Source organism: Toxorhynchites rutilus, chromosome 2 (assembly GCF_029784135.1).
Source record: "Toxorhynchites rutilus septentrionalis strain SRP chromosome 2, ASM2978413v1, whole genome shotgun sequence".
NCBI classification, from domain to species: Eukaryota; Metazoa; Arthropoda; class Insecta; order Diptera; family Culicidae; genus Toxorhynchites; species Toxorhynchites rutilus.
In genome coordinates this window covers 67,836,528-67,861,848 of record NC_073745.1, presented here as the reverse complement: position 1 = coordinate 67,861,848, position 25,321 = coordinate 67,836,528, and the positions used below count along the sequence as shown (strand labels likewise).

The following is a 25,321-nucleotide window of genomic DNA, read 5'->3' as shown; positions in this document are numbered from 1 at the left end:
TAATTTTCCGGTTTTTCTCTCCACTATATTGATCTACGGGAAGAGACGTATACAACAAAATAAAGAAGGCTAAAATCGGACCATCCCTTCTTCGGGTTTTCCGCTTACCAACAGATTTTGCCTTACATTTTTATATGGATAACCGGAACCCAAAACAAAGCGCTACAAACAGCTACGTATGACTTACCAATTAGAATAAAATAACAGTAAATATGGTGATAAACGTTTATTACCACAGATTTAATATAATTATTTAGCTAAATTATTGACAATTTCAACGCTTTTTTGAATATTAATGTTTTTATTTCACAATATAATTTACATAATACCACTTAATTAGATACTCATTATAGTAGAATTAATTCGAGTATGATATCTAGAATACTGAAGTACATTCACACACCCGAATGATTATCAGTACCCTCAATTTTTCGCTTGCTAGTTAATCGTTGCTGAATTCTGAACAGGTAGTGTTTCCAGCAACTTCTCAACTCAATTAATAAGAATGTCCAAAAGAGCAAACCTATCGCTCCACATATACCTCCAAAGATAATAAATTGACCAACAACGTCCGTGTTGGATAATCCATTTACCACCACCAACGTAACCAATATTTGAAGTACCGATCCGACGGACGCATTGATCCCGAATACCAACCCAAAACTATCCCTGCAGATATTCTTCGCAATTTCCGCATTCAGCAGTGTCACCGTGAACGAGTGCAGTGCACTAAAGACAATGTGGGACCCATAGGCGACCCACAGATTGGGGGCCAGAGCGGCCAGCAGCAAAATTCCTCCCTGAGCGAACGAAATCCAGCTGAGCCCTAGCAAGGTGTTGGGCACCTTCAAGGCCTCCTCCGGAACAAATCCGGCGGAGAACGTGATTATGGCACTGCAGATGGTCAGCACAGCCTCCACCGCACCGTTCCAAAGAACGCCGGTTGATCTGGTGTTGGCGATCGTGCGCCACAGCACCTGGGCGTACAGCATGGTCTGGTAGTAGATGCAACTCTCCAGCGCGTACCAGAGGCTGTAACGGAGCACGACAAAGGTGCTGTATGACGATTTGATGTGATACCACAGCAGCTCCATAGGGGTGAGTTTTTCGGCGTCGGGATCAGAAGTGGGTGTTTCGGTGCCACGTGCATTGCTGACCGGCTCATTCAAATTTTGATCCTTTTTGGCGGGCTGGCGGTTGAAATATACGCTTTTTGGGGCGGGTGGCAGGAAGAGAGCGATAGCAGTTGTACATGTTTGAACTGAAATTATAATGATGGAAAAAGTGGACTCATTAGTAAGGGTTGTATCTGGCGTTCGTTCATGGTTTCGAGGGAACTTTACGCGTTCATTCAGTTGTAATTGATCTAGATGTGGACCATGCTAACAATATCTCGTGTGCAGCATTATTCAAATGATTCCGTTCGGAAGAACACAAAACAAAGCGGGGTGCTGACACTGAGGAAGTTATAACATTAGTTCTCATATTTATTGTTTGTTGATCTCAGGGATTAGTTGCAATGAATAATAGTAAGGTGTTAATTACCGAAGTTTGCATCAATTTTAATGGGACGAGGTGTCAAATGGGAGCGACATGAAATTGTTTGGTAACGGTTAAGTATTGTTCATTGTGGCATATACATTGCGACATTATTACATGAAAATGAATTTACAAAGTTTAAATGACTGGCTAAAATGAAAGGGTTAACATTTAATTTTGTTTATTGTGTGAATGATGCGTTGTGTCGTTTGCGCCTAGACCAGCGGTACTCAAAATTTTTGACGGAGGACTACGTCTTTCATTTTTATACCGGGGTTTTACACAAAGTTTCGAAAACAGAAGCGTTACGCCAGAGACCGAGATTTTGAGCGTTAATAGCTCCTAAACAACTGAACGAAATGATATGATAAACACTTCATTTGAAAGATACAATGTCTACGCGTTATATACTTGTTACTTTTTGATCCAAAAACTTGTTTCAATAGCCTTAAAATTGCTTCCTAAACAGGCTATTGAAATCACCAATCGGTATAAAGGGTGTGTCACATCAAATTGCATCACGGAAAAAACGCTGTAGAAATTCGCCCAGTAGACCGATCCTTTTGAAAATTTTAGACAGTAAAATAAAAACTATTAAACAACTTTTGGCATTTTCTTTTTATTCATACTTCGAGCCCAAGCCCGTATGCTCGCACCTTCCTCTTTACCCCGTCCATAAGGTTCTGTACAACGTCAGGTTGTAGTTTTTTTTAACAGAAATCCATTTTCTCTTGAAGTCCGCCTCCGATTTGACAATTTTTGGGTTCTTCCGGAGGGCCTGCTTCATAATCGCCCAATATTTCTCTATTGGGCGAAGCTCCGGCGCGTTGGGCGGGTTCATTTCCTTTGGCACGAAGGTGACCCCGTTGGCTTCGTACCACTCCAACACGTCCTTTGAATAGTGGCACGAAGCGAGATCCGGCCAGAAGATGGTCGGGCCCTCGTGCTGCTTCAATAGTGGTAGTAAGCGCTTCTGTAGGCACTCCCTAAGGGAAACCTGCCCGTTTACCGTGCCGATCATCACGAAGGGGGCGCTCCGCTTTCCGCAAGAGCAGATCGCTTGCCACACCATGTACTTTTTGGCAAACTTGGATAGTTTCTGCTTGCGAATCTCCTCCGGAACGCTGAATTTGTCCTCTGCGGAGACGAACAACAGGCCCGGCAGCTTTTTTTTTTTTTTTTTTTTTTTTTATCTGTATTATAGTGATTTTCAACTCATTTGGCTGGTTCGTCACTTTTACTTCCATTTTTGGAAGAATGTCGGGAGTGAGAATTGAACTCGTGACCTTTAGCGTGAGAGGCATGGATGTTACCACTACGCCAGATCGCCTCCTCCGGCCCGGCAGCTGACGAAAGTCCGCTTTGACGTAGGTTTCGTCGTCCATTACCAGGCAATGCGGCTTCGTCAGCATTTCGGTGTACAGCTTCCGGGCTCGCGTCTTCCCCACCATGTTTTGCCTTTCGTCGCGGTTAGGAGCCTTCTGAACCTTGTATGTACGCAGGCCCTCCCGCTGCTTGGTCCGCTGGACGAGTGAACTTGACAAATTCAGCTTATTGACGACATCCCGGACCGAACTTCTCGGATCACGTCTAAACTGCTTAACTACGCGCTTGTGATCTTTTTCACTGACGGAGCATCCATTTTTGCCGTTCTTCACCTTCCGGTCGATGGTTAGGTTCTCGAAGTATCGTTTTAGTACTCTGCTGACCGTGGGTTGGACGATTCCCAGCATCTTACCGATGTCCCGATGTGACAACTCCGGATTCTCGAAATGAGTGCGCAGGATTAATTCACGACGCTCTTTTTCGTTCGACGACATTTTTCCAAATTTACGGAAAATTGACAGTGAACCAACGTGATCTATACACTCTTATCTGATTATAAGCGAAAGCTGAAGATATAATTCCTAAAAATTAAATTTCTACAGCGTTTTTTCCGTGATGCAATTTGATGTGACACACCCTTTATAAGCGAGCGCCGCTCGGAAATCCACTCAGTTATAATTAAACAACGATTGAGGTATCATCGCAGTAATGAATGGATGTTTCCCTAATACAGACATCAAAACCATGGAGCCTGGAGAAATCGGCATTGCAAAATAGATGCAAGCTGCTGGTACCTTTGTACTCGTTTGCACTTTTGTAAGTTTGAATGTTTCCCTAACACAGACTTTAAAACCATGGAGCCAAGGGAAATCGGCATTTCAAAATAGATACAAATAGATTTGCGTTCCTGCAAATCGGAATATTTCCCTAACTTCAAAACCATGGAGCCAGGGGAAACTGGCATTACAAAGTAGATGCAAGCAGCGGATACTTTCCTACTCGTTTGCGCTTTTCCAAATCGAAATGTTTCCCTAACACAGACTTCTGAACCATGGAGCCTAGGGAAATCGGCATTGCAAAATAGATACAAGCAGCGGGTACTTTTGTACTCGTTTGCGTTTCGGCAAATCGGAATGTTTCCCTAACACAGACTTCAAAACCATGGAGCCAGGGGTAACTGGCATTGCAAAGTAGATGCAAGCAGCGAATACTTTTGAACTCGTTTGCACTTTTGCAAATCGGAACGTTTTCCTAACACAGACTTCTAAGCCATGGAGCCAAGGGAAATCGGCATTTCAAAATAGATACAAGCAGCGGGTACTTTTGTATTCGTTTGCGTTTTTGCAAATAGGAATGTTTCCCTAACACAGACTTCAAAACCATGGAGCCGGGGGAAATTGGCATTGCAAATGAGATGCAAGCTGCGAATACTTTTGTACTCGCTTGAGTTTTTGCAAACCGGAATGTGTTTTCCCAACACAGATTCCGAAACCAATAAATTGGGAAAGTCGGCATTGCAGATCTCGGCAGTACTTTTTATACCCCCATGCATTTTTTACACTCCGGAATGCGTTTTGCTAACACGGTCTACAAAATCGGGTACAAATGCAACGCTTTGACTCGGTTATTAAAGACTGCATGCCCCTTCATGTCGCCAGCTCACTTAACTTCTACGCATACCGTTTGATGATTAGGCAAAATATTGATAACTATTTGCTGCGATAACCACTACCATAATGCATGAATTGACCTAAATTGGGATTTGTTTGCAATTGAATTCGTAAATTGTTTCATTCATTCACTAGTTTAATCAATAATTTAATCAAAAGCTCTGCGCAGCGGCGATAATCGTACCCAATGAAGAGCATTCGAAGTGCGATTATTGTTAATTGAAAAAATACAAATGATTACTAAGCCAACGGCAGTCCTACGTCAGCCTTGCGGTTATATCATAGGTATAACCCATCCATAGTTTTTCAGAGAGGCCACAAACACGTATTAGTTATGGTGTCGCGGGCTACAACAAATAAAGAAGAGTGGTGTCCAAGACAATACCGCATTCTTAACGTAGGGCAACGAAATGATTAATTCAAGAATGAAGCTCTTTAGTACAAACATTTGGTAGCAATGACAAAGACCGACGAAAAAATGCTTTCATCGAGGGCGAGGTGGTGAAACGAACGATTCGAATTCTCAAAAGAGTCTAATACATACGTGCAGCACCAAATTAAACAACTTTTTCTTGAAAAAAAGTTTCGTGAAGCAGCAGCAGTAAGATACAATCTGGTCAGCATGGCGATCATAGTGTTGTCCTTCTTTCGTTGTGAATCTGGAGACGAATAAATCGAATAAATTGAAGTCTTCATCAACAAAAGAAAAAATGAAGAAGTTGTGAATCATCCGACGACATTAAGCAGCGAACGTGTTTATTTCAGGACCATCATAAGCAGTCATGGTTTGACGCCAACATCTGGAACATAAAACAGCTGGTGGTATAATTTCTTTTGAACCCCTTTTGAACCTTACTGACATCTGCTTCAGCTGAGATATAGGCACTTTTATAGTTTTTGAACCTTGTTATGTTGGCATCATCCGAGCACATAGAAATTTGCCAGCCTCGTGTTGTGTTGTATAGCGGTTAATGGTGATCGATTTGTGTTTAAGGTGAATTTGTGTTTGGTTACCGTTGCGCTGACTCCGATCTTCCCTCCGGTGGAATCACACGAGTTGAATTGAGTTTTTTTCCACTGATTTCAAAGTGCAATCCTGCTGTAAGCCGCCGGAAACTGTTGATCCTGCAGTGTAAGTGTTCCTGCCGCTGCAATATTGTGAATCTTTGACAATACTCCGAGGTGATTTACGATGCATGTGCACCGTGGTCCTTGAGATCTGTGACGACCTTACGTCAGCGACGTGTTGAGACAAAACACATAGTAAAATTACATTTCCATGGTTTCCAATATAACGTTCCAAGAAACACTCCGAACTTCATAAAAAAATCGGAACCAAATCGAGGGTGTGATGGAGTGGCGACGTCGACAGCACTTTTAACCTGGAAACAATGCTCGAATTCACGAGAATTATTTGATAATTCGGAAATAGCTACCAATGAGTCATTCACGATTTACCACGATTTAAAATCGATGCGGTACCTTCACCGAATAAAATTGCACCACTGTATGCGATATTTTTCTTCTATTCTTCTATTATCGCGTAAAACAGCTGTGTCCGACATTGAGGCATTGGCATTGAGAAAGACTGCTGGAGCAAGACAGCGCGAATGATGAGCAAGTATCCCAACACATAATTTTCCTTTGTCATCCCTATCCCTATTCCTATTCAAACTCCTTCATTTCCAACAAGAATGCAATGCGTGTTGCATGACGCATCTTCAACCAGGATAATTACCCGATGCCCAGCGTAAGCGCATACAGACGAAAGTATTAGAAGCATACAACCCGATTCCTACTAGTGCCATACAGGATTTGATATCCAACTATTGAATGTGCAAATAAGCTAATAAATTCCGTGTTTAGAACTTTTCCAAAGAGTTTTTAATCCTCCGAGCAACCTATATCCCAACGGTTTAGTTTTCCACCAAAGACTGTTGTTTGAGTAATGATGTTCATGGTTGCATTATGAGATTTTAAAATTTCTCAGTTTATTCGCTTCTAACCTTGAGAAATGTCAATTTGGGAAATTAAACAAAACTCTCGGACTTGCGAAAGGCCATTTGGGAAACCTCGCTATCGTCTGGGCGCTAACTAGTGAATTCTGCGAAAACTTGTTTTCACTTAATAAATTGAAAACGAGAGGACACACTTGCAATATTTTCTCTATCCACACCGTCCATAGAACGAACGCTGCATTTGCTATTCCTATTTCGTAAAAACGCGTTGTTTTCTGATTTGGCACCATTCTTGAAAGACGTAGTCCTACGTTAAAAAAAGGTAATGATTTCTTAGGTTTTCATTATTTTTACACATAAAAAAAAGTTTAAATTAAAGTAATGCCTGATGAGCCAACCAGAAGACCCCGCTGGGCCCGTGGGCGCTGTTTGAAGGTGGCTGTACTTGACAATTATTTTTGTCTTTGAAGCAAAGTAACTGAGGCGCATGGCATAATTAGAATAACAGAATCGTTCGCTGCATAATTGTTTGTTTCCTCTTCATTTGCGTAAAGAAGGTGATAGATTGTGATTAAAAACAGACAGTTTGCGCCAGCCGATAGGTCCAGCTAGCGTCGTCAGCTGAGTAGATTAGCGTGTAGAGCGACTAGATAGGGAAACTGTTGAACCGCAAGCCTATATCAAACGCCCGAATACACATGTGCGGCCTAGTTTAACCAGGAATGAATTAAGAATCATTATTCGATATCCCTTTGGCGCAGTCTCGTCAACCAGCGCAAGAAGGATAAACGAATGCACCCATGAAGGGCGCATGCGATGCGGTCACCGAGTGGTGGAAGCTAAGCGGGCTCCGTCAGCCTGCGTACGATAACGATAGCGATAGCGCATGATGGACACAGTTGCTCCGTTTGAGCAAATGAACGACACAGTGGATGCCAGGTACAGCAACCCGCACATTATACAGCATCTCTTCTGTAAAGCATTTTGAAAAGCATTAAGGTGGTGATGGATGTGCTATTCAACGTGATGCCAAGCACTCAGAAGGCCTAATACATGGAAAAAAAGTATCTAAACCAACGAACCGCGACTGGACATAGAAAAGCGTATACTGTGGTGTCTCAAGGCAACCAATAACCTTTGTCTGCATCTAGGATCTGGAAACTAAAATATGAAATGCTTTGTGGATGAATCAAACTCTGATTTCCTGATAAAATTTGTTGGCGGGCAAAAAACCTGCGTTGGCTCAGGGATGCCAGGAACTGTTGTGACTGCGGAAACATCTCCAGGACATCGACAAATAACCAGCATTTTTAATCGTTGTGTGGGAGGACAACCAATCGTGTAACGAGAGGGTGGAATCCGATCGTTTAGAAAGGAGGTCTAAACACATTGACACGGAACATGACTTCACCAAAGATCTTTGTCAACAAGTGTTAATCGATCTACAATAGTTAGGAATCGCCAAAATGGAACAAAACCGTAAAAGCGGGCTTTGGACAGTTGGAAGGACATCGAAATGTGATTGACATCCGAGGCAGGGTTGCCACATATACAGAATATTTGGTATTATACAGATTTCTCGCCAAATTTCAGATACTGTATATACAGAATTATAGATTTTCATCAATTATATAGAATTATCAGTTTGTTAAAAATTTAATTTCAAGTATTGAACTTATTACAGTGCATACATAGATACCTTGTTTTATAAAAATATCGAACGCGACGCAACGAGATGGATATCGTTGGAGGCAGTTGTTAAGCAGAATCTTGAGCGATTTGAAGAGCTTCAAATATTCTTTTTGTTCCAGGTTAAGTATGATCATAATCAATTCACCAATTGGATATTGACTCATTTAAACGATCCTATGACTAAACCGATTTTGCTGTTCCTAAACTTTGTTATACTGCTCATTAGAGTGCCAATGGATGTATGGGAAAAAAGTGACCCTCGAACTTGATTAAAAATGTTGATTCCCACGAAAAACTACCCTATACAAAATATCAGCTCAATCGGACTTCATTTACTAGTGTCGCACAGCGGTCAAAGTTTGAGTTTTTTGAAAACGGAAAAAAAATTCGGCACTTGGTCGTTTTTGTCTGAAAAGTCGATTTTTGACGGTTTTTTTTTCGATGTAACAGTAAATCTCGACGTTTCATGCGATTTTAAGACAGATGACATCAAACAATTTTTTTCGAAAACCCCGATTTCCTTTACCCTTTAACCTTGGGTGATTTTTCGGTTTTCAAAAAACTCAAACTTTGACCGCTGTGCGACACTAGTAAATGAAGTCCGATTGAGCTGATATTATGCATAGGGTAGTTCGTCGTGGGAATCAACATTTTTAATCAAGTTCGCTTTGAAAACTCGAGATGGCACTCTACTGTTAATCAATAACGTTAATTGCACTTTTCAATCAATTCAATTTTGTAATTTTTATAATAAGACAAGAATGTTATTGTTGATCATGTTGGATAATTTATGTTTGGAGACCTACGTGAAACGATTCGTTGATTCTGACCATGAGGTGATAGATTTTGAAGACTTTCTGAAGAAGCCCGAGGATGTTTACGTTGGTATCGGTGTAGAAGAAACTGAAAAAGGATTGGATGCAGCTAGGAAACTGACCTTCCAATTTATTGGCCGTGACTTCTATACTGAACTCGTGAAACAGATTTGAATTCAGCGAAAACTGGGACCTTGATAAACCCTCAAAATTTCGTCAAGCTACCAAAACTTAATGATTTGATGCGCCAATTTCCTCAATTAGTTGAAGTAAATAATAGACAAGAGTTGGATGGCGAATCCAGGCTACTCAAGAGGAATATTATGGGGCAAAAATTGAGTGACTCAGATATAACTTGGTCCCAACTGTTGGATGTCAAACGGCGTTATGAGAATTTTGTGAATCCATTGCTAAGGTCGTTTGGAAGACACTTTTTGATAACATTCATCAGCGTGTGTTGAGCAAATATTTTCGCTTTGCGATGTCAACAAAACAAAGTCCGGAAACCGGTTGGCATCCACAATTATAGACTCTAATTTGATAGCTCGAGGAGGAGCGTCAAGGATGAGATTGACGGCAAAGTTCCAAAAAAAAAACATGTATAAAGGTCATGGCGCAATTCAGAGGATTATGAGACCTTTGTGGACCTTTGTATGATTTATTTTCTTGTATTGATACGACTTTTTTTTGTCCTTATTCAAAAGACTTTTAGCCGTAGGCTTGTTCGTGTCTGAGATTGATATGACTTTAACAACCCATAAATAAGAAAAATAAATTCAAAATAAATATATCGAAAGCGATAGTTGGCTTCATTGGGGAGGTGGGGTTGGTTTGAGAGTGTTGGATGCTACAAAACAAAATAGTGACGTAAGTGTTATTAATCAAAACAATTTATTCAGTCCATTTTCTTATTGAAATAATAGAATCTATCATTCAGTGATAGTCATTTGTGTAAACCGGTCGGATTCATTTGAATGCGATTTTGTTACAACATCAGGTTGACCAACGGGAGTCGGAAGAAACGGAAGATTCCATCAATACCAAATTGGAATAATATTTTTTTTTCTGGAAGCACAATGGGAAACCATTGTTTTGTGGAATGGCATAAAGCTAATTTAGTGGATTCCATTCCAAAGTTACTGAATTGACCGAACTGTCCTGAACTAGACCCGAACGAAATCTATCATGTCGCGATAAAACAGATGCTCAGTGAGAACTATGAGAAGGTCAAATAACATGATTGAGAAGGGGGAAAAATAACACTTGATAAGACTGTACAAACTCTTTGGAGTAAAGTTGAGCTAAATTCATGTACAAAACTTCACAACATATTTGGTTCTATTCCGAAAACTACATCATATTCCAGGAGTAATACACTGTGTGCCAAGAAATCTGAATTCTCCCTTTTATAAATTTCTGCTCTATCGGTAAGAACACGGAACAATTACCGTTCACAATTTTGACAGGCACCACGCGTCGCTTCTATCCAAAATCCGGAACATTCTTAACTCCAAGAAACAAAATAACCGTAGTCCGATATAGAAAAACACAGATCTAGCCGCAACCGCAAATAAAAAATTAGAATACTCGCTCGATATCTCAGCATAAATTATTGATAACCCTTAATTAAAACATCTGAGAACAACACTTCGTTTGAGACTCCGTATTAACAATACTTCACACTCACAGGAGCTGATATCGATCGGTTTGTATTGTTGCGAAAACGAGCCCAAACTAACCTGCCAGGGATAAATAGTTTAGATCCAGGTAGTCCGTCACTAATCCGTAGAACAACAGCAACTGCGAGCTGACGGCGGCTGCAAATTTCCCAACTAGCGACGCAGACCTAGTGTAGGAAGTAATCTTCTGGTAGTAGCTCCTGTCCACGCTGGCGTAGATGTACGACCAAAAAGCCACGTCGGCCGCTTTGTAAGTCCCGTAGAAGATTTGAGCCAACTGCAGCCACTTGAGTTCTCTGGCCCAAATGAACAGGCACCAGTACGCTATGCCGGCCAAACCGGCCAGCACTATCAACGGTTTGTAGCGTAGGTAGTCCGTAATGAGGAAAGTGATCACCAGCTGTGTGCCGAAGGAGTATGTTCCCACCGGAAACAGATCCTGCTGGATCTGCTGCGTCGAAATGTTGTGGCATGGTCCGTTGAGAAATTGCACCAGGAATGGATCGCTCGGTCGAAAGTCTTTGAGAAACCCGAATACACTCAACAATATCGCAATCGATCGCCACTCTTTCATAGCTAGAATCCCACTCGGGGGTAGGAGCCATACTGATGGAGTTTGCAGTGGCATATCTTTCATTCATCCCCGAGACCCGCTTTGTGTGTAAACAATTAGATGCACTGCAACCTGACGCAAACTCTGTACCTGCTTGTGAGAAATAATTCTCGCTCTGCGTATTCACGAGCAGCAAGCAGAAAACCGGGCGGGGGTGCGCATTGGAATAAAATCTGGAAAAAGTGGTAAATTGGATACTAGCGGTCAAACGGTTGGGGTTGCAACTTGCATGCAAGTGAGCAGCGGGTAGAATAGAATTAACATGCCATTAACGGTGCGCCAATTACGCGCTGCACGTCATCGTAAAGAGGCCGGTTCTGGGGGATTGATGCTGTGATAGCAGTTACTCGTTTTTACGCAAGGGATATGGAATAATAACAAAACAACTTTCAATAATCAAATGTCTCATTGGAAGAAATCTTTTGGAATCAAGCTTACAAATACAATGTAAGGAAGAATATTTTGAACGCAACATCCATGAGTGGGAGAGTGAACTCCAACTGAAAACTTTGGATTGGATAGTGACTATTTAAAAAATATGATCAAAGAAACTTCGATAAATTTTGTTATGTCAACTCAAAGGTGTCTTAATCTCTTGCGCTGGAACACGTGCTATACACAGTTCTCCTAAGAAGAATAACATTCTATTTATACACGTCTACTGGATTTACTGTTTATAATAAGCACGTAGGTATTACAGCATCGCGATTCTCGAGCGTACAAGCAGTAGCGCTACTGCAGAGAACTGCGTCGGTTATAAATTTTGAAATGGATTTCCTGGAAGAGGGGTGTATAGCGAACTCGTATTCTCGTTGTTGGAACAGGATCTTGCAATGAGATTTTGGCGCAACGTGTTTTTCTTTCTTTCTGCAAGTTGCCCTATACGAAACTATACGGTTATGACTTTTGTGGTTTGGAACACATAACCCTGTATTCTGACAGCTGTAAAAGTTGTATATATTTTTGTTCCAAATTCGATCATTCGACAACCGAACAACTTGTAAGACTTTTGACGTAGGACTACGTCTAACCGGAAGATATAGGGGGTGAAATGGAAATCTAGGCACTGAACAAGTAGGAAAAAATGCAAGATTTGGAACGCTTATAACTCGAGCATTTCTCAATAGATCGCAAAGGTTTTTGCATCAATTGATAGGAAATATATCTACACATCTATCATGACGAATAACATTTCATTTTTCTTGAGATAAATAATTGAATAATTGTGAAATATCAAGCATTGTCAAAATGCACTATGTGCCCATTTTTGATTGGTCCATTTTGTGCTCCTCAAATCGTACCGACCAAAACGGGCAACTAGAGCAGCAGCGAAATAGAATGAAGCACGATTGGAAAGGAAAAAGAAAAAAATGAACGAAACATTGGTCGCAGTCTCACACATGCGTAATTCTCGAGCCAGCCAGTCAGCTTAAAAATCCCCGCTCCGCTGCCGTAACGATCATTCTCATTCAAACTGTTCACCACATCGGTTCGCATCACAAAACATCAACAAACCAACCCAAGCAGCCATGTCTGGACATGGTAAAGGAGGAAAAGTGAAGGGAAAGGCAAAATCCCACTCGAACCGTGTTGATCTGGAGTTTCCCGCAAGGGTAGCTAGGCCGAGCGCGTTAGTACCAGTGCACCAGTCCACCTAGCCAGCGTTATATAGTTTCGGCCGCCGAAGTGATCGAGTTAGCTGGCAAAGCTGCTCGCGACGATAAGAAAACCCGCATTCGGAACAGAACACATTCGGTTCGGTGGACATCAAGACAACAACAGGCAGTTGCAGCGAGTGGCGAGTGGCAAACGCAATCGCAAAACGGCATTAGGTAGCAGAAGAAAAAAGTTTGTTCTTTATACAAACTGCTTTGGTGGCAAATCCAGAACAAGGCGGCATCGAGGGCGTTCGAAATGGTTTTTTTTCAAAACCACGAGTACTAAGTTTTCTAAATTGGAACCATTCCATAAAACAAGGCGCTTTTCAGGGCCATTAAACCTTCCAAAAAAGAGTTTAGGAAATACAGTTCAATGCTTTCTAAAACATTATCCAAAATAATAATAAAACACAAATTGATTTTTTCATAATTTGTTTGCCAGGATCTGATGAGTATGTGAATTTGGCAGTTGTTCTGAGCTTATTGATAGTTGGGGAATAGTGATTATTCAATTTTCACCAATTCTTAAATTGTTTCCAGATTGAAAGTACAGTAATTTACAATTAGTTCGACATTTAGCTAATTGGACGGACATGTGATGCGACTTATTTAGTTGGACATTTTTGTAAACATAGAGATCCAAATTATGACCCCACATTGAAAGTCGACACTGTACCACTGTCATCGCAAATGTTCAATTACAGGTTAAAATCGCCTCCAAAGCGACACTGAGTGGCGCTTCGGCACGTCGCATTGAATGTAATTTACTGTACAACATGTCACAAAGCTGGATGGGAAGAAATTTTCCAACTGTGAAAGCTGTGGCGAGTGGCAACAAATCGCTAAACAGGAAGGTTTAGCCGAACAAGATGGGGATATCGAGTGATAACCAAACAATAAACTCTTTAGATTGAAGATAGTTTTGTGATCCTGAAAAGGACCCTTTTTAGCCTGCATGTGAATCCAACGAGCGAACAAATCGTAATGAATGTTTTTCCTTCCTTCTTTGTTTTTAAGAGGCTTTAAACTTTGCAGTTCATTCGCCTCTAGCCCAGTGAAGAGCCACAATAAAACCAGCCCAGAGGGGACTGGCGAAAGGGAAACCAAAAAAAATCACTCATCAGATCTGTCCGCTCGACTCTCGGTTAAAGAAGAAGGTAGGAAGGGATCCTATGCTTCATAAGATATTTAATATATGCTGTAAAGAAAAGTAAATATTTACTGATCCGAGGACCAAAGCAGTAACGAAGCACAAGTGACCCAGCGAAAGGCGCGTTCCAAAAACAAAAAAACAAAAAGGCCCTTCTCAGGAGGATAGGAAGGAAAGGAGTGGGAAGGATTTGGGTGGGATTTGAGGAGTGGAAGGGGGTGGGAGTGGTATGGGAAGGAAAAAGGGGAGGAGTGGGTTGTGGGGTGGGGTGAAATACAGTAGATAATAAAATATAGTGGTTTTGAATTTAATAGTGTATAGTAGAGCTGAAAATGAATGTATTTTTTGCCATCGCTCCCTTTTAACGCTCATTCGTTCGTCTCGTTGGACTCGCCCCTCTGGCTGAGTCTGCCGATTTGTCTCTATCCTGTGAGTGTGTACCGCTAGAGTATAAAACACGCGGACCCCAGAAAAATATCTTATTTTCTTTCAAACCGTAAACCCGTGTGGTTGTACGGCATCGGCATCGTGGACGTAACAAAGGAAGACAAGTTAAGGGAAAGGCAAAGTCTCACTCGAACCGTGCAGGGCTCCAGATCCCTGTTGGTCGCATACACTTATTGCTCCGCAAGGGTAACTAGGCCGAACGGATTGGTGCCGGAGCACCAGTATACCTAACAGCGATTATAGAGTTTCGGCCGTCGGAGTGCTTGAGTTGGCTTGCAAAGCTGTTCACGACAATCAGAAAACCCGCATCAAGAACAGAGCAGCTTCGGTTCGGCGCTCATCAAGGCAACAATTAGTTTCAGTGAGTGGCAAAGTGTTTCTCCGGCACGTCACATTAAATGTAATTTACTGAACAATATGTTACAAGCTGGATGGGAAGAAATTTTCCAACTGTGAAAGTTGTGGCAAGTGGCAAACGCAATAGCTAAACAGGAAGGTTTAACCGAACAATATGGGAATATCGAGTGATAACAAAAACACAACACCAAAGGTTCTTTTCAGAACCATCAACATATTCATAAAGAGTAAACAGTAAACTAATCCACTTTTCAGGTAGATAGGTAGGTATTCACGTAGGAGAAGAAAATAAAACAATATATTTAAAATATATATTTAACAAAAGCTGTCCCCCTTGTATAGTCCTACGTCACTCCGGTTATGTCCCCGACATTACCCACCCGTCTTTTTTTTTATTAAAGTGAACATTCTGCCATGGCCAGATTATGAGAATTGGCAAAAGTGACTACGAGGATAATCATCGATCTCTTGAGCAGCTAAAAGAAAGACACCCGAGCAATAACCAAAAATTATATAAAACTATTTATATGTTTTTTACCTACATTTGCTTTCCGAACCACGAAATGGATAATACTGGAATGATTGCTATATGCTCTTCAAAATATATCAGGTTGTCAACTCGTCATGCCACATTAATCAGCGTAAACATGAGCCAGATATTTTTATCTATTGCACTGTTTAGAATGTAATGAATATGTAAGATTATTTCAGGTATTTTGAGATGAAGAGATTTTCATACTGAATTAAATTTTCGATTAACTTTGATTAAGAAAATCCGTTTGATGTTTCAATCAGTTATTTTTCGGACCATGATATTTTGGAAAAAAACAACCATTAAAGTGGACCGTGTCTAGCAAACGACCACATCGTTGATGTAGGACTACGCAACTATTTGGATTTTGTTTTAGAATGAAACGAAAATTGAAAACGTAGAAACTTTATGTGGATTCAGTAAAAACACAGAGGCACTCTCTATCAAGTGATATGAAAGTTAACAAGGTCGGTTTATAGCCTCGAATTTAAAGTTGCTATTGAAGTAGAATTGTGGCTGAAATTGTGTGGTGTGTAAGATTTTTATTCACGACATACTATCTGTAGGATCTTATACCAGGGAATTGATTCGGTTTCACAAATAAACTTCACGGTATAAATTTGGAATTAAAGTTCAACACCTTTATTCACATCCGTACGTGGCTATAGATACTTTCAAACTGAAGTCTCTCGCGCTCTGGCTTATACAATCTTGCTCGGGTTCCCCTTCTCTATTCACCTAACAATAAATACAAGACTCTACAATCCCTCTCCTAGTCTACGGTAAAATAAGAAAGATTAACGTGTTGATGTAGGAATTGTAAAAAAAATCATGAATACAAAAAAAAAATAATTACAAGTTATACCGCGATGGCATTTTCCGAGTTCTTGAAGGTCGTTCCACTGGACCCAGCTCTCCATCTCCTGTTTGAGACATATCTCGATGTACCGTTCGACATTTATTTGGAGAAAGTGTTTCGAACGTTGGCATCGTTGGTGGATTCGAATTTGATAGAATCGTATCAGAAACATCATTTCCGCATAGCCATTTCTTCAAATGTGCTACTGAACGGCGATAGGTCACTCCTGATTGATTGGCAACGATTACATCGTTACCAGTTTTCTTAACCACCGTAAAGCGTTCAACTCGGAAATTAGGTTCGAGTTTTACGTTTTAGGTTTACGAGATACGTTGTTTTTAAGCATGACAGAGCCTCGATGTCTGATGTTTTTGCACGTCTGTGGTTATCAGCGTAAATTTTCCCTTTGATGGCATCAGTGTCCTTAACGTCCTCTTCTTGGCGTAACGCTGGTTCTGTCCTTAGAGATGGTAATAAATCCTTGACTGGGCGACCTGTGAGTAATTCTAAAGGTGCTTTCTCTGTTATAGAATGCGGCAAAGTGTTGTACATGTACACGTAGTCCTTCAATGCCTTTCGCCAACCCGAATGAGTAGCTTTTGCAATTCGCAGTGCTCTTAGGATACATTGGTTTTGGCACTCAACAAGACCATTCATTTGTGGCCAATATGGTATCGTTCTAATGAGTCTGATATTCTTGGTTTTGCAATAAAGAGGGAACACCTCACTTGAGAATGGCGGTTCCTTATCGCAACGGATTGTTTCGGGATATGCTTGCTCGTTGAATATCTGTTCAAGAGCATCAATAGTTTTGGCAGCATTCGTGTTTCGCATTTCAATCGCTTTCAAAAAACGATTGAAATAGTCTACGACAATTAAGAATGTCGAACATTCTTTTGCGGAAAAGAAATCTATCGCTATGTCTTGCCATGCTCGATCCGGGATTTCCTTGCGAATCATTGGTCCCGATGGCAACTGACTGCTAACTGCTGTGCACAACATTGAATCCTATCCCAAGCATCCCTGTCCATACAGGACCACCACACTTTTTCTCGTAGCATTCTCCGCATGGTTACGGCTCCCGGATGTCCACGATGGGCGATATCTAGGGTTCGTTGTCTTAGCTTAACTGGCACCACAATCCTATCGTTCCGCACTAGTACACCTCCGATCACTCCCAACTCATTGCTAAACGCCTGATATCTGTACAGATTATTTGGCCATTCGCCGGTACCAAGTGCTTTCATAACAGCGCTTGGCGTCTCGTCTGTTTTAGTCTCGTTTCGTATTTCCTCCAAGGTAATTGCGGATTAGTCTTCTCCTACAGCAAATAAGAAATGCTGGTACTCGATTCTGTGCACAGGCGTGACAAATGTCAGAAATATTTCTAAATCCTGGTACATACTTTATTATAAATGTATACGGTTGTAAACGGAGTGCCCATGACTCGGCACGTGAACATGCACGTTTACCAGTTCTGTGCTTCCCTCGAAGATATACTCTAGCGTCTTATGATCAGTGTAGATGGTGAAACGGAGACCAAAAAGGTAAAAATAAAAGTTCTATACTGCCCATACCACAGTTAAAGCCTCTCTATGTGTTTGTGGGTAGATTTTCTCAGCTGGAGTTAGTTCTTTTGACGCAAAACTTATGATCCTGGGTCTATTGGTGTCTTTGAACCAAGACGACTCCCAATCCGACAGGTGATGCGTCGACGTACTGTTCAGTAGCATCTTTAGGGTCAAAGAAGCCCAACCTACGAACATTGTTTGTTAATTCATTCCTTAAATTATCGAAAGCTCTATGTTGTTCATTAGAAAACTACTCAACCTCTCCCCTTACGTACTGACGCAAGGCTTTCGTTCCACTGGATAAGTTTGGAATGAAATGACTAACAAAGTTTATATGTCCCAGAAAACTTCTCTTCTTCCTCTTCCTCTTCTTTTGTTTCAAATTTGCAAAAATTCTTAATTGCCGATACTTTTTCCTCAGACGGGCTTACCCCCAATGCACTGACCTTGAAGCCCAAAATTTCTAGTCCCGCTTTTCCGTATAGACATTTATCTGCATTCAAAAGGACGTTTTTTGCTTGGAACACTGCCATAACCTCATCCAAACGAGTATCATGTTCCAATTTTGTTGCCAGCTATAGTAGTAGCTCGTTTATATATATATATAATTACTCCTTCAATACCTTTCAACATTTCCGTCATAATGCGCTGAAATATTTTAGGGGCACAGTTAATCCCAAACACTAACCGCTTGAACCGCATTAGTCCCCTGCTAGTCATAAATGTAGTGACGCCGCGAGAGTCGGGATGAAATTCTACATGGTTGAATGCCGAGGTAATATCCAAGCGAGTGAACACCCTACACTCTCTGAGTTTGTTCAAAAAAGTGTCTACCACCGGTAAAGGGTAATATTCTCGTTGTATTGCTTCATTAGGACGTCGCATATCGATACACAACCGGATGTCATTTTGTCCTTTAGAAATAACAACCATTGGTGAAATCCATTCTGGCGGTCCTTTTGCTGGCTCGATTATATTATTACACAGGATTTCCTGAATTTTATCATCTACTAACTACTACCATTGGAACCGGGATTCTGAGATACGAAATCTTTTTTCGGTGGTATATCCTGATTGAGCACTAACTCAACCCGAACGTTAGGGAACTTGGGGAATGGATTCTTCAATACATCTACGTGCATAACTTCGAGGCCAACCTTTAAGACCTTCAACTCCTCCGCAGTTCTTTTACTCAACAGACATTTATAGGCACCATGAACTACGAAGAACTCAGCGTATGATTCGGGTTTTGAAGGATTAATTGAAATTCGAGCCTCAAAAACTGACAATACACGTAGCGGTTGGGGGCTTGCGTAAGCTGTGAAGCTTTTGTTATGTTGTTGCTTTTTGTTGAAGATACGTATCTTAGCACTACGTATGGCTTTCCAGCTATCCTCGGTAATTGTGTTGACTGTTGATCCCAAATCAATAAGAAAATCGACAGGAAAAGTGTCGATCAGACATGTGATCACACCGTTGCTTGATGGTTGATGTTCGCCCTAAATAATATTGATGAAATTTATATTTGTTTGTTTGAGTTTTTTTTGCGTTTGACTTCATTGAAGAATTTTTTTTAGTATGGTTAAATCAATGTTAGTAAAGTTCCTACGAGCTCTCAAGGGTTTTTTTTTAATTGTTAATCTCAAACTCGTAAGCAAAATAAATATAAAAACTATTCTACCTTAGCTATGTCTCTGGCCTCAGGACGACGTGGTAGATCTTTTTCCCACTCTTGTTCTTCGTAAAGCGTGTTAGCTTCTTCAGATTCTCGCTTCAGATAATTTCCATTCCTCGATGTCGGTTTCCACTCTCCTCTACACTAGCAGGCGAAGTGGCCCATGCGTCCACACGAGTTACAACGGACATTTCGAGCATATCACCTATCAGAATCGTTGAGGTGATTGAAGGATCCACATCGGCTACATTCCGGTTTCTTCTGCTTAGTTATATTAGCAGGCCCTCGTCCAGGTCTACGCTGATATGGCTTAAACCTAGGAACCGATCTTTTAATCTGTCTCGAGCGCGTATCTTCCCACCGTTGTTTGACAGCGTTAACAGCTAAAGCTGATCCAAATATTGAGTCGTCTTTCTCTACCTTTGATTTTCCTTTTTTTGCTCCATCAAAACATCACGATTGATTGCGTAGTTCATCTGCTCGTCCAAGTTCATAACGTTTTCTAGGCCTTTATCTCTAAATGTGGAAACAGAATGCCGCGTTGTGTGTTAAGGTGGGACCAGAATGCCGCGTTATGCGTCGCGTTGCGACAATTGTGCGTTGACACTTCATTTTAAATATGTGTGTTTCCATTTAATCGAACACAATAATGCGTTGCGTCATTAGCATCGTTGTACTAAACGCTAACATTTGTTCTAAACTGCTTGCGCCGAATTCGCGATGACAGTGGCATGGTGTCGACGTCTGGTGGCAACTTAAAATTAGGGCAATAATTTGATTCCCAAACTCGTTAGTGTAATCTCTATCAGAGTAGAAGATACGAAGCCGGTTTTTAAATTCTAAATTTTGAATGAAAATTTTCACATCATGTTATTTGATTACTTGAAACACGTGTTTCTGACTTTCATTCAACCATATGGCTAAACAATTCCAACATTGCTTTTTGCATCATGATATAGAGTTTTATTCATTAACAATTTTCGTATGAGACTTTTGTACCACCTGCAAACAAAAATGTTTTTCATTTGAATAGAATACTAGTTTGATATGGAAATGCTGATCTTCATTCATAATTTTAATTTTGAAAACGTGTTCATTCCGACTGAAAATCAGCTATTCTTTCACGCTTCCCTGAACTAGTAAACGAAGCTCAATGCCGCCAGCGCGGATATGTCAATGTGTTGTTTATAAAAACATTCAACTGATCCGTGAACTCAACAAGAACAAGATTTTCATACGAATTTTATTTTGTTTTTGTTTACATGAAAACTGGTGACGCGAATGCTAGATTGTGACTGCAAATCAACAGACTGCGTCGGGCGAATGTTTTAGTACAAAACGCAAGCAATGACAGCCGATGAGAAGCAACGCACAACGCGGCATTCTGTTTCCACCTTTACTTCTCATCAGCTGTCATTGCTTGCGTTTTGTACTAAAACATTCGCTCGACGCAGTCTGTTGATTTGCAATCACAATCTAGCATTCGCGTCACCACTTTTCATGTAAACAAAAACAAAAACAATTCGTATGAAAATCTTGTTTTTGTTGTGTCCACGGATCGGTTGAATGTTTTTAAAAACAACACATTGACATATCCACGCTGGTGGCATTGAGCTTCGTTTACTAGTTTAGGGGAGCGTGAAAGAATAGCTGATTTGCAGTCGGAATGACGTTTTCAAAATTAAAATTATGAATGTAAATTAGCTTTTCCATATCAAACTCTTTTTTTTTAAATGAAAAACATTTTTGTTTGCAGGAGGTGAAAAAGTCTCATACGGAAATTGTTTATGAAGGCAACATTATATTATGATGAAAAAATTCAGCAACAATGTTGGAATTGTTCAGTCATATGGTTGAATGAAAGTCAGAAACACGTGTTTCAAGTAATCAAATAACATGATGTGAAAGATTTCATTCAAGTTTAGAATTTAAAAACCGGCTTCGTGTCTTCTAATCTGATAGAGATTACACTAACGAGTTTGGGACCCAAATTATGGCCCTCATTTGAAGTTGCCACCAGACGTCGACACCATGCCACTGTCATCGCGAACCCGGCGCAAGTAGTTAGAACCAAGGCGTTGTATTATAGGTGGACCGCTATGTCAAAATTGCTGTTCGGCCATTGCTCGTGAAAAAACAAATTTGTTTACAAAACAAGTCGTATCTTTTGGTGACAAATGCATTCGTTGGCAAAATAGCTGCTCGCGCTTTATTGTTTATTGTAAAATGTACTTCTGTTTGGCTCCCATCGGCGGGGAAAAGAGTACTATCAGCTTACGGCGATGGTGACAAACAATAACGCTGATTGTGGCTCCACTGATTTCGCTCAGGAAGAAGGAGAATGCTGTGCATATACCTGGAAGGAGATCCGGAAAGAGCTTGTAACGGTAATTGGCTAGAGCAAATGGAGGTTGTGCACTATATTCCACGAATATATATTTGCTTATTTTTTCCTTCAATTATTTTCCTTAGCGAGTTGACATTGAAATCATAACCACACACCCAAACAAAAAGTAAATAATTCTGAAAGTTACGTCTCGCTGCTCGTCTCACGTCATGTCCTGAAAGTGTCAAGAACAAAACACCTATAGTTCAGCATCTTGGTTAGAACAAATGTTAGCGTTTAGTACAACGATGCTAATGACGCAACGCATTATTGTGTTCGACTAAATGAAAACACACATATTTAAAATGAAATGTCAATAATTGTCGCAACGCGACGCATAGCGCGGCATTCTGGTCCCACCTTAACGCGTTCATCCTTTGCTTCCACCGTAACCTGTTACAATATTTCCTTCTCCTTCCGATCCATGAAATCGTAGCGAGTGGCTTGAGTGCGCAGTTTTAGTATGAACTGATTGAACGATTCGTCGGATGATTGACGTAGCGAACGAAAAATCTCCAGTTCAACACGATCATTTCTCTTACTAATGAAGAATTTATTTAGTCTCTTCACCTCATTGTCGAATTCCGGTTCTTCTTGTTGCACAGAAGGGACTTTTACTGGCTCTGAGAGGATTTCTTCTGGAACTGATCTCAGATTGTAAAAGATTCGTTGCTGTCCTCTACCACCCCAAGCCATCATCATAACTAGTTTTTCATGTTGTGATTGGATGCCTTTCAATTCGATAACGAGCTCAAATGACCTAAACCATTCCTCCCATTATCTCCGCAATCCTTGTGTATCAACAGAGTCATTGAATGGATCCAACGCATAGCGATTTTTCTCGACGTCATTCATCCTGTAAAATGATCCACATTAATAACTGAACAATTCCTCTAAAAAAAAGCTCTAATTGCTTCTATTTACAACAATTGATTTAGAATGACTGAAATACCGATCCTTACATGAAACGAACAAATGCCTCGAAAAATCCTTCTTGATTTTTGGTTCGATTAACAGCGTACTGGCTTGGTTTGCAACTCGATCACACTTTTTTTTGACGTATGTTTCTTTTGCAGATCTATTTGCTTTTGTTTACGAGCCGCTAGTGTGCTGAATTAGCAGAAATGCTACATATATGATAGGTTATATTTTCCTTAGCTCTGTACCACTGTTCCACTGTACCAGCAAGTACTAGCGTGTCAAAATGTTGGACAAACCGTATAGTGCCGGCTTCACGAAAACGGATGAATAATTTTGAATAATTTTTTTTGTGTTAAGGCAATGTTGTATCATTTGCATTTGTCGATCTTGGACGGGTTGTAGAAAGCAAAAGTGTATCTCGTTCGGATTGCAGAATACAAAAGTCGATCTCGATCTGATTGCGTAATTTCAAATCTGTTCGAGTTCCGGAATATGGGTGATTATTTTATTGACATTTCCGACAATTCGTCGAGTCTCCGATTTGCCGTTAAAGGCGATATACATATCCTTAATTATCATTTTATTTTAATCATTTAAAAACAATTTAGAGTTGGAATTGGGTTTCTAAGACAAAAAAAACTGTAAAACTTACCGATTTTTCTCTTTGTAGGCATTGTAGATTTTGTAGATTTTTAACGGAAAATATATTTTCCCTCAACTTAACATAATTCGATTGCAGGTGAAGCGAAAATATTTATACCAAGTGTACCATCAATAGTCTGAAGAACCCCACAAAATGTTAAATCGTTTCACTCACTATTTCAACATAACAACATTACAAACGTTTTTGTGAATCTGGCAATTCAGTTTCGAAGTCCGTGAGGTAAAACATCAATAAAATACATTCATCAATATATTGATGCTCCAAAATCAGAAAATCCGCATTTCTTCGTCACTATCGACCGTCAGGTGTCCTTACGCTCTCAAATATCATTATATTGATGATGAGGGCCTGATGTATCGGCTAGAATTAGGCTCAGGTTTGCTCTGCAATCTTTACCCGAAAACGATAGCATTAGCCGGTCGTTGTAGGGTATCTAGTCAAGCGGAAATTCCTTTGTGAATTCAAGGTTACTGAATTAGGTATTGGACTCATATTGGATTCAATTCCTGATCGGCCAAGGATTTTTCCGGGTTATAAATTTTCTTGACATACCTTGGAATAAGTAATGGGCTCAGAGTATCGGCTATAATTAGGCTTGGGTTTTCTTCCGCTGCTAAAACTCTGAAACGATCCCTTAAAAATCATTCCATTGGAAAATTCCTTATAAATCATTGGTAATGCTGACATAGGCATTGGGTTCAATTCCCGATCTATTGAGGACCTTCCAGGGTTGGGAATTCTTTCGACATAGTATAGAATAGATATGTTTATGGCTTAAGCTGTACTTTAAATTAATAATCTATGTCTGCGAAATAAAAGTCTATTTTCTTTACCATTTAATTTGCTTACTGGTCAGTGTGATGCATGAAATAAATACCGCAATGAATTATTATCAATAAGATAACTCGGTCCGCTCAAACCTTTGTAGATGAATGGAATGGAACCATCATCATCATTTAATAATTATACGAAACGCGGACCACACGGAAAGATCAGTGTCGACGCGTTGTTTGACATGTGAAATAGGTGGTCGTGCAATTTTTCGAGTACGGGAAATTCCGTGATCAGAATTGGGGAAACTAAATCTTCAGTGAGCTTTACCTGTATGTTACATTCAAAAATTTTATTTAAAGCTATTTATCCAGTTTCAAATGAAAATTATGAATGAAATTTAACTTTCCCGTATCAAATAAAAAAAAACTTTTAACTACACATTAAGACTACCGATTTAACAACTCAAATCTGAAAGAAAGTTCCTTCGTTGCAAAGACGATCAAACCAGGGGTGGCGTTTCGCATTTCGAAACGAGTGATTTATATTTCGTTTCGACCACTTTTGCCAATATGAATATCGAAGCGAGCTCGAAACGAGCGAAATTGAGAATTTGTCGAAGAAATATTGCTTTGTTTCATTAAACGATGTTGTATCGAATACGAGCCATTTTTCGCATAAGCTTCTTTCCAAAAGTGGCATCATTTCATTGAATATTGATGAAAATGTTGATTGAGCCATACCTAGTAAAAAGTTTCCTCCTAGATTAATCTGGTACGACCCACTGACCAGAAGGTTCAAAGCGGCCGCTAATTTTAAAGATGCAGGAATAGCTGGGCTTCTGAAAGTTGGTTGGAACACGGTTGTATCCATTTTTTAAATGCTTCTCGGCTAAGCCTGAAATACTGCCGAAACCTTGAAACAAAAGAATAATCAATATCATTTATATCGGAAACGTAAATACGACAAATTCACTCATTTTCGCTTAGCGATAGAGGGTTACTTTTATCGCTCAACTCTCGCCGCTGTGGAATAAGC

General features: G+C 40.3%; 1 protein-coding gene and 1 long non-coding RNA gene across 2 annotated transcripts; both read right to left on the bottom strand.

Moving 5' to 3' along the window:
• Positions 1 to 249: 249 nt before the first annotated feature.
• Positions 250 to 11,275, bottom strand: LOC129768592 (thiamine transporter 1-like). The gene is made up of 2 exons (XM_055770339.1): positions 10,740 to 11,275; positions 250 to 1,261 (listed from the first exon to the last, which is right to left on the bottom strand). The coding sequence occupies exons 1-2, from the start codon at positions 11,251 to 11,253 to the stop codon at positions 396 to 398; spliced, it is 1,380 nt and encodes a 459-aa protein (XP_055626314.1). The 5' UTR covers positions 11,254 to 11,275; the 3' UTR covers positions 250 to 395.
• Positions 11,276 to 15,290: 4,015 nt separating this feature from the next.
• LOC129768593 (uncharacterized) lies at positions 15,291 to 15,713 on the bottom strand. The gene is made up of 3 exons (XR_008741694.1): positions 15,644 to 15,713; positions 15,447 to 15,578; positions 15,291 to 15,380 (listed from the first exon to the last, which is right to left on the bottom strand). It is a non-coding gene; the product is annotated as an uncharacterized LOC129768593 (long non-coding RNA).
• Positions 15,714 to 25,321: the final 9,608 nt, after the last annotated feature.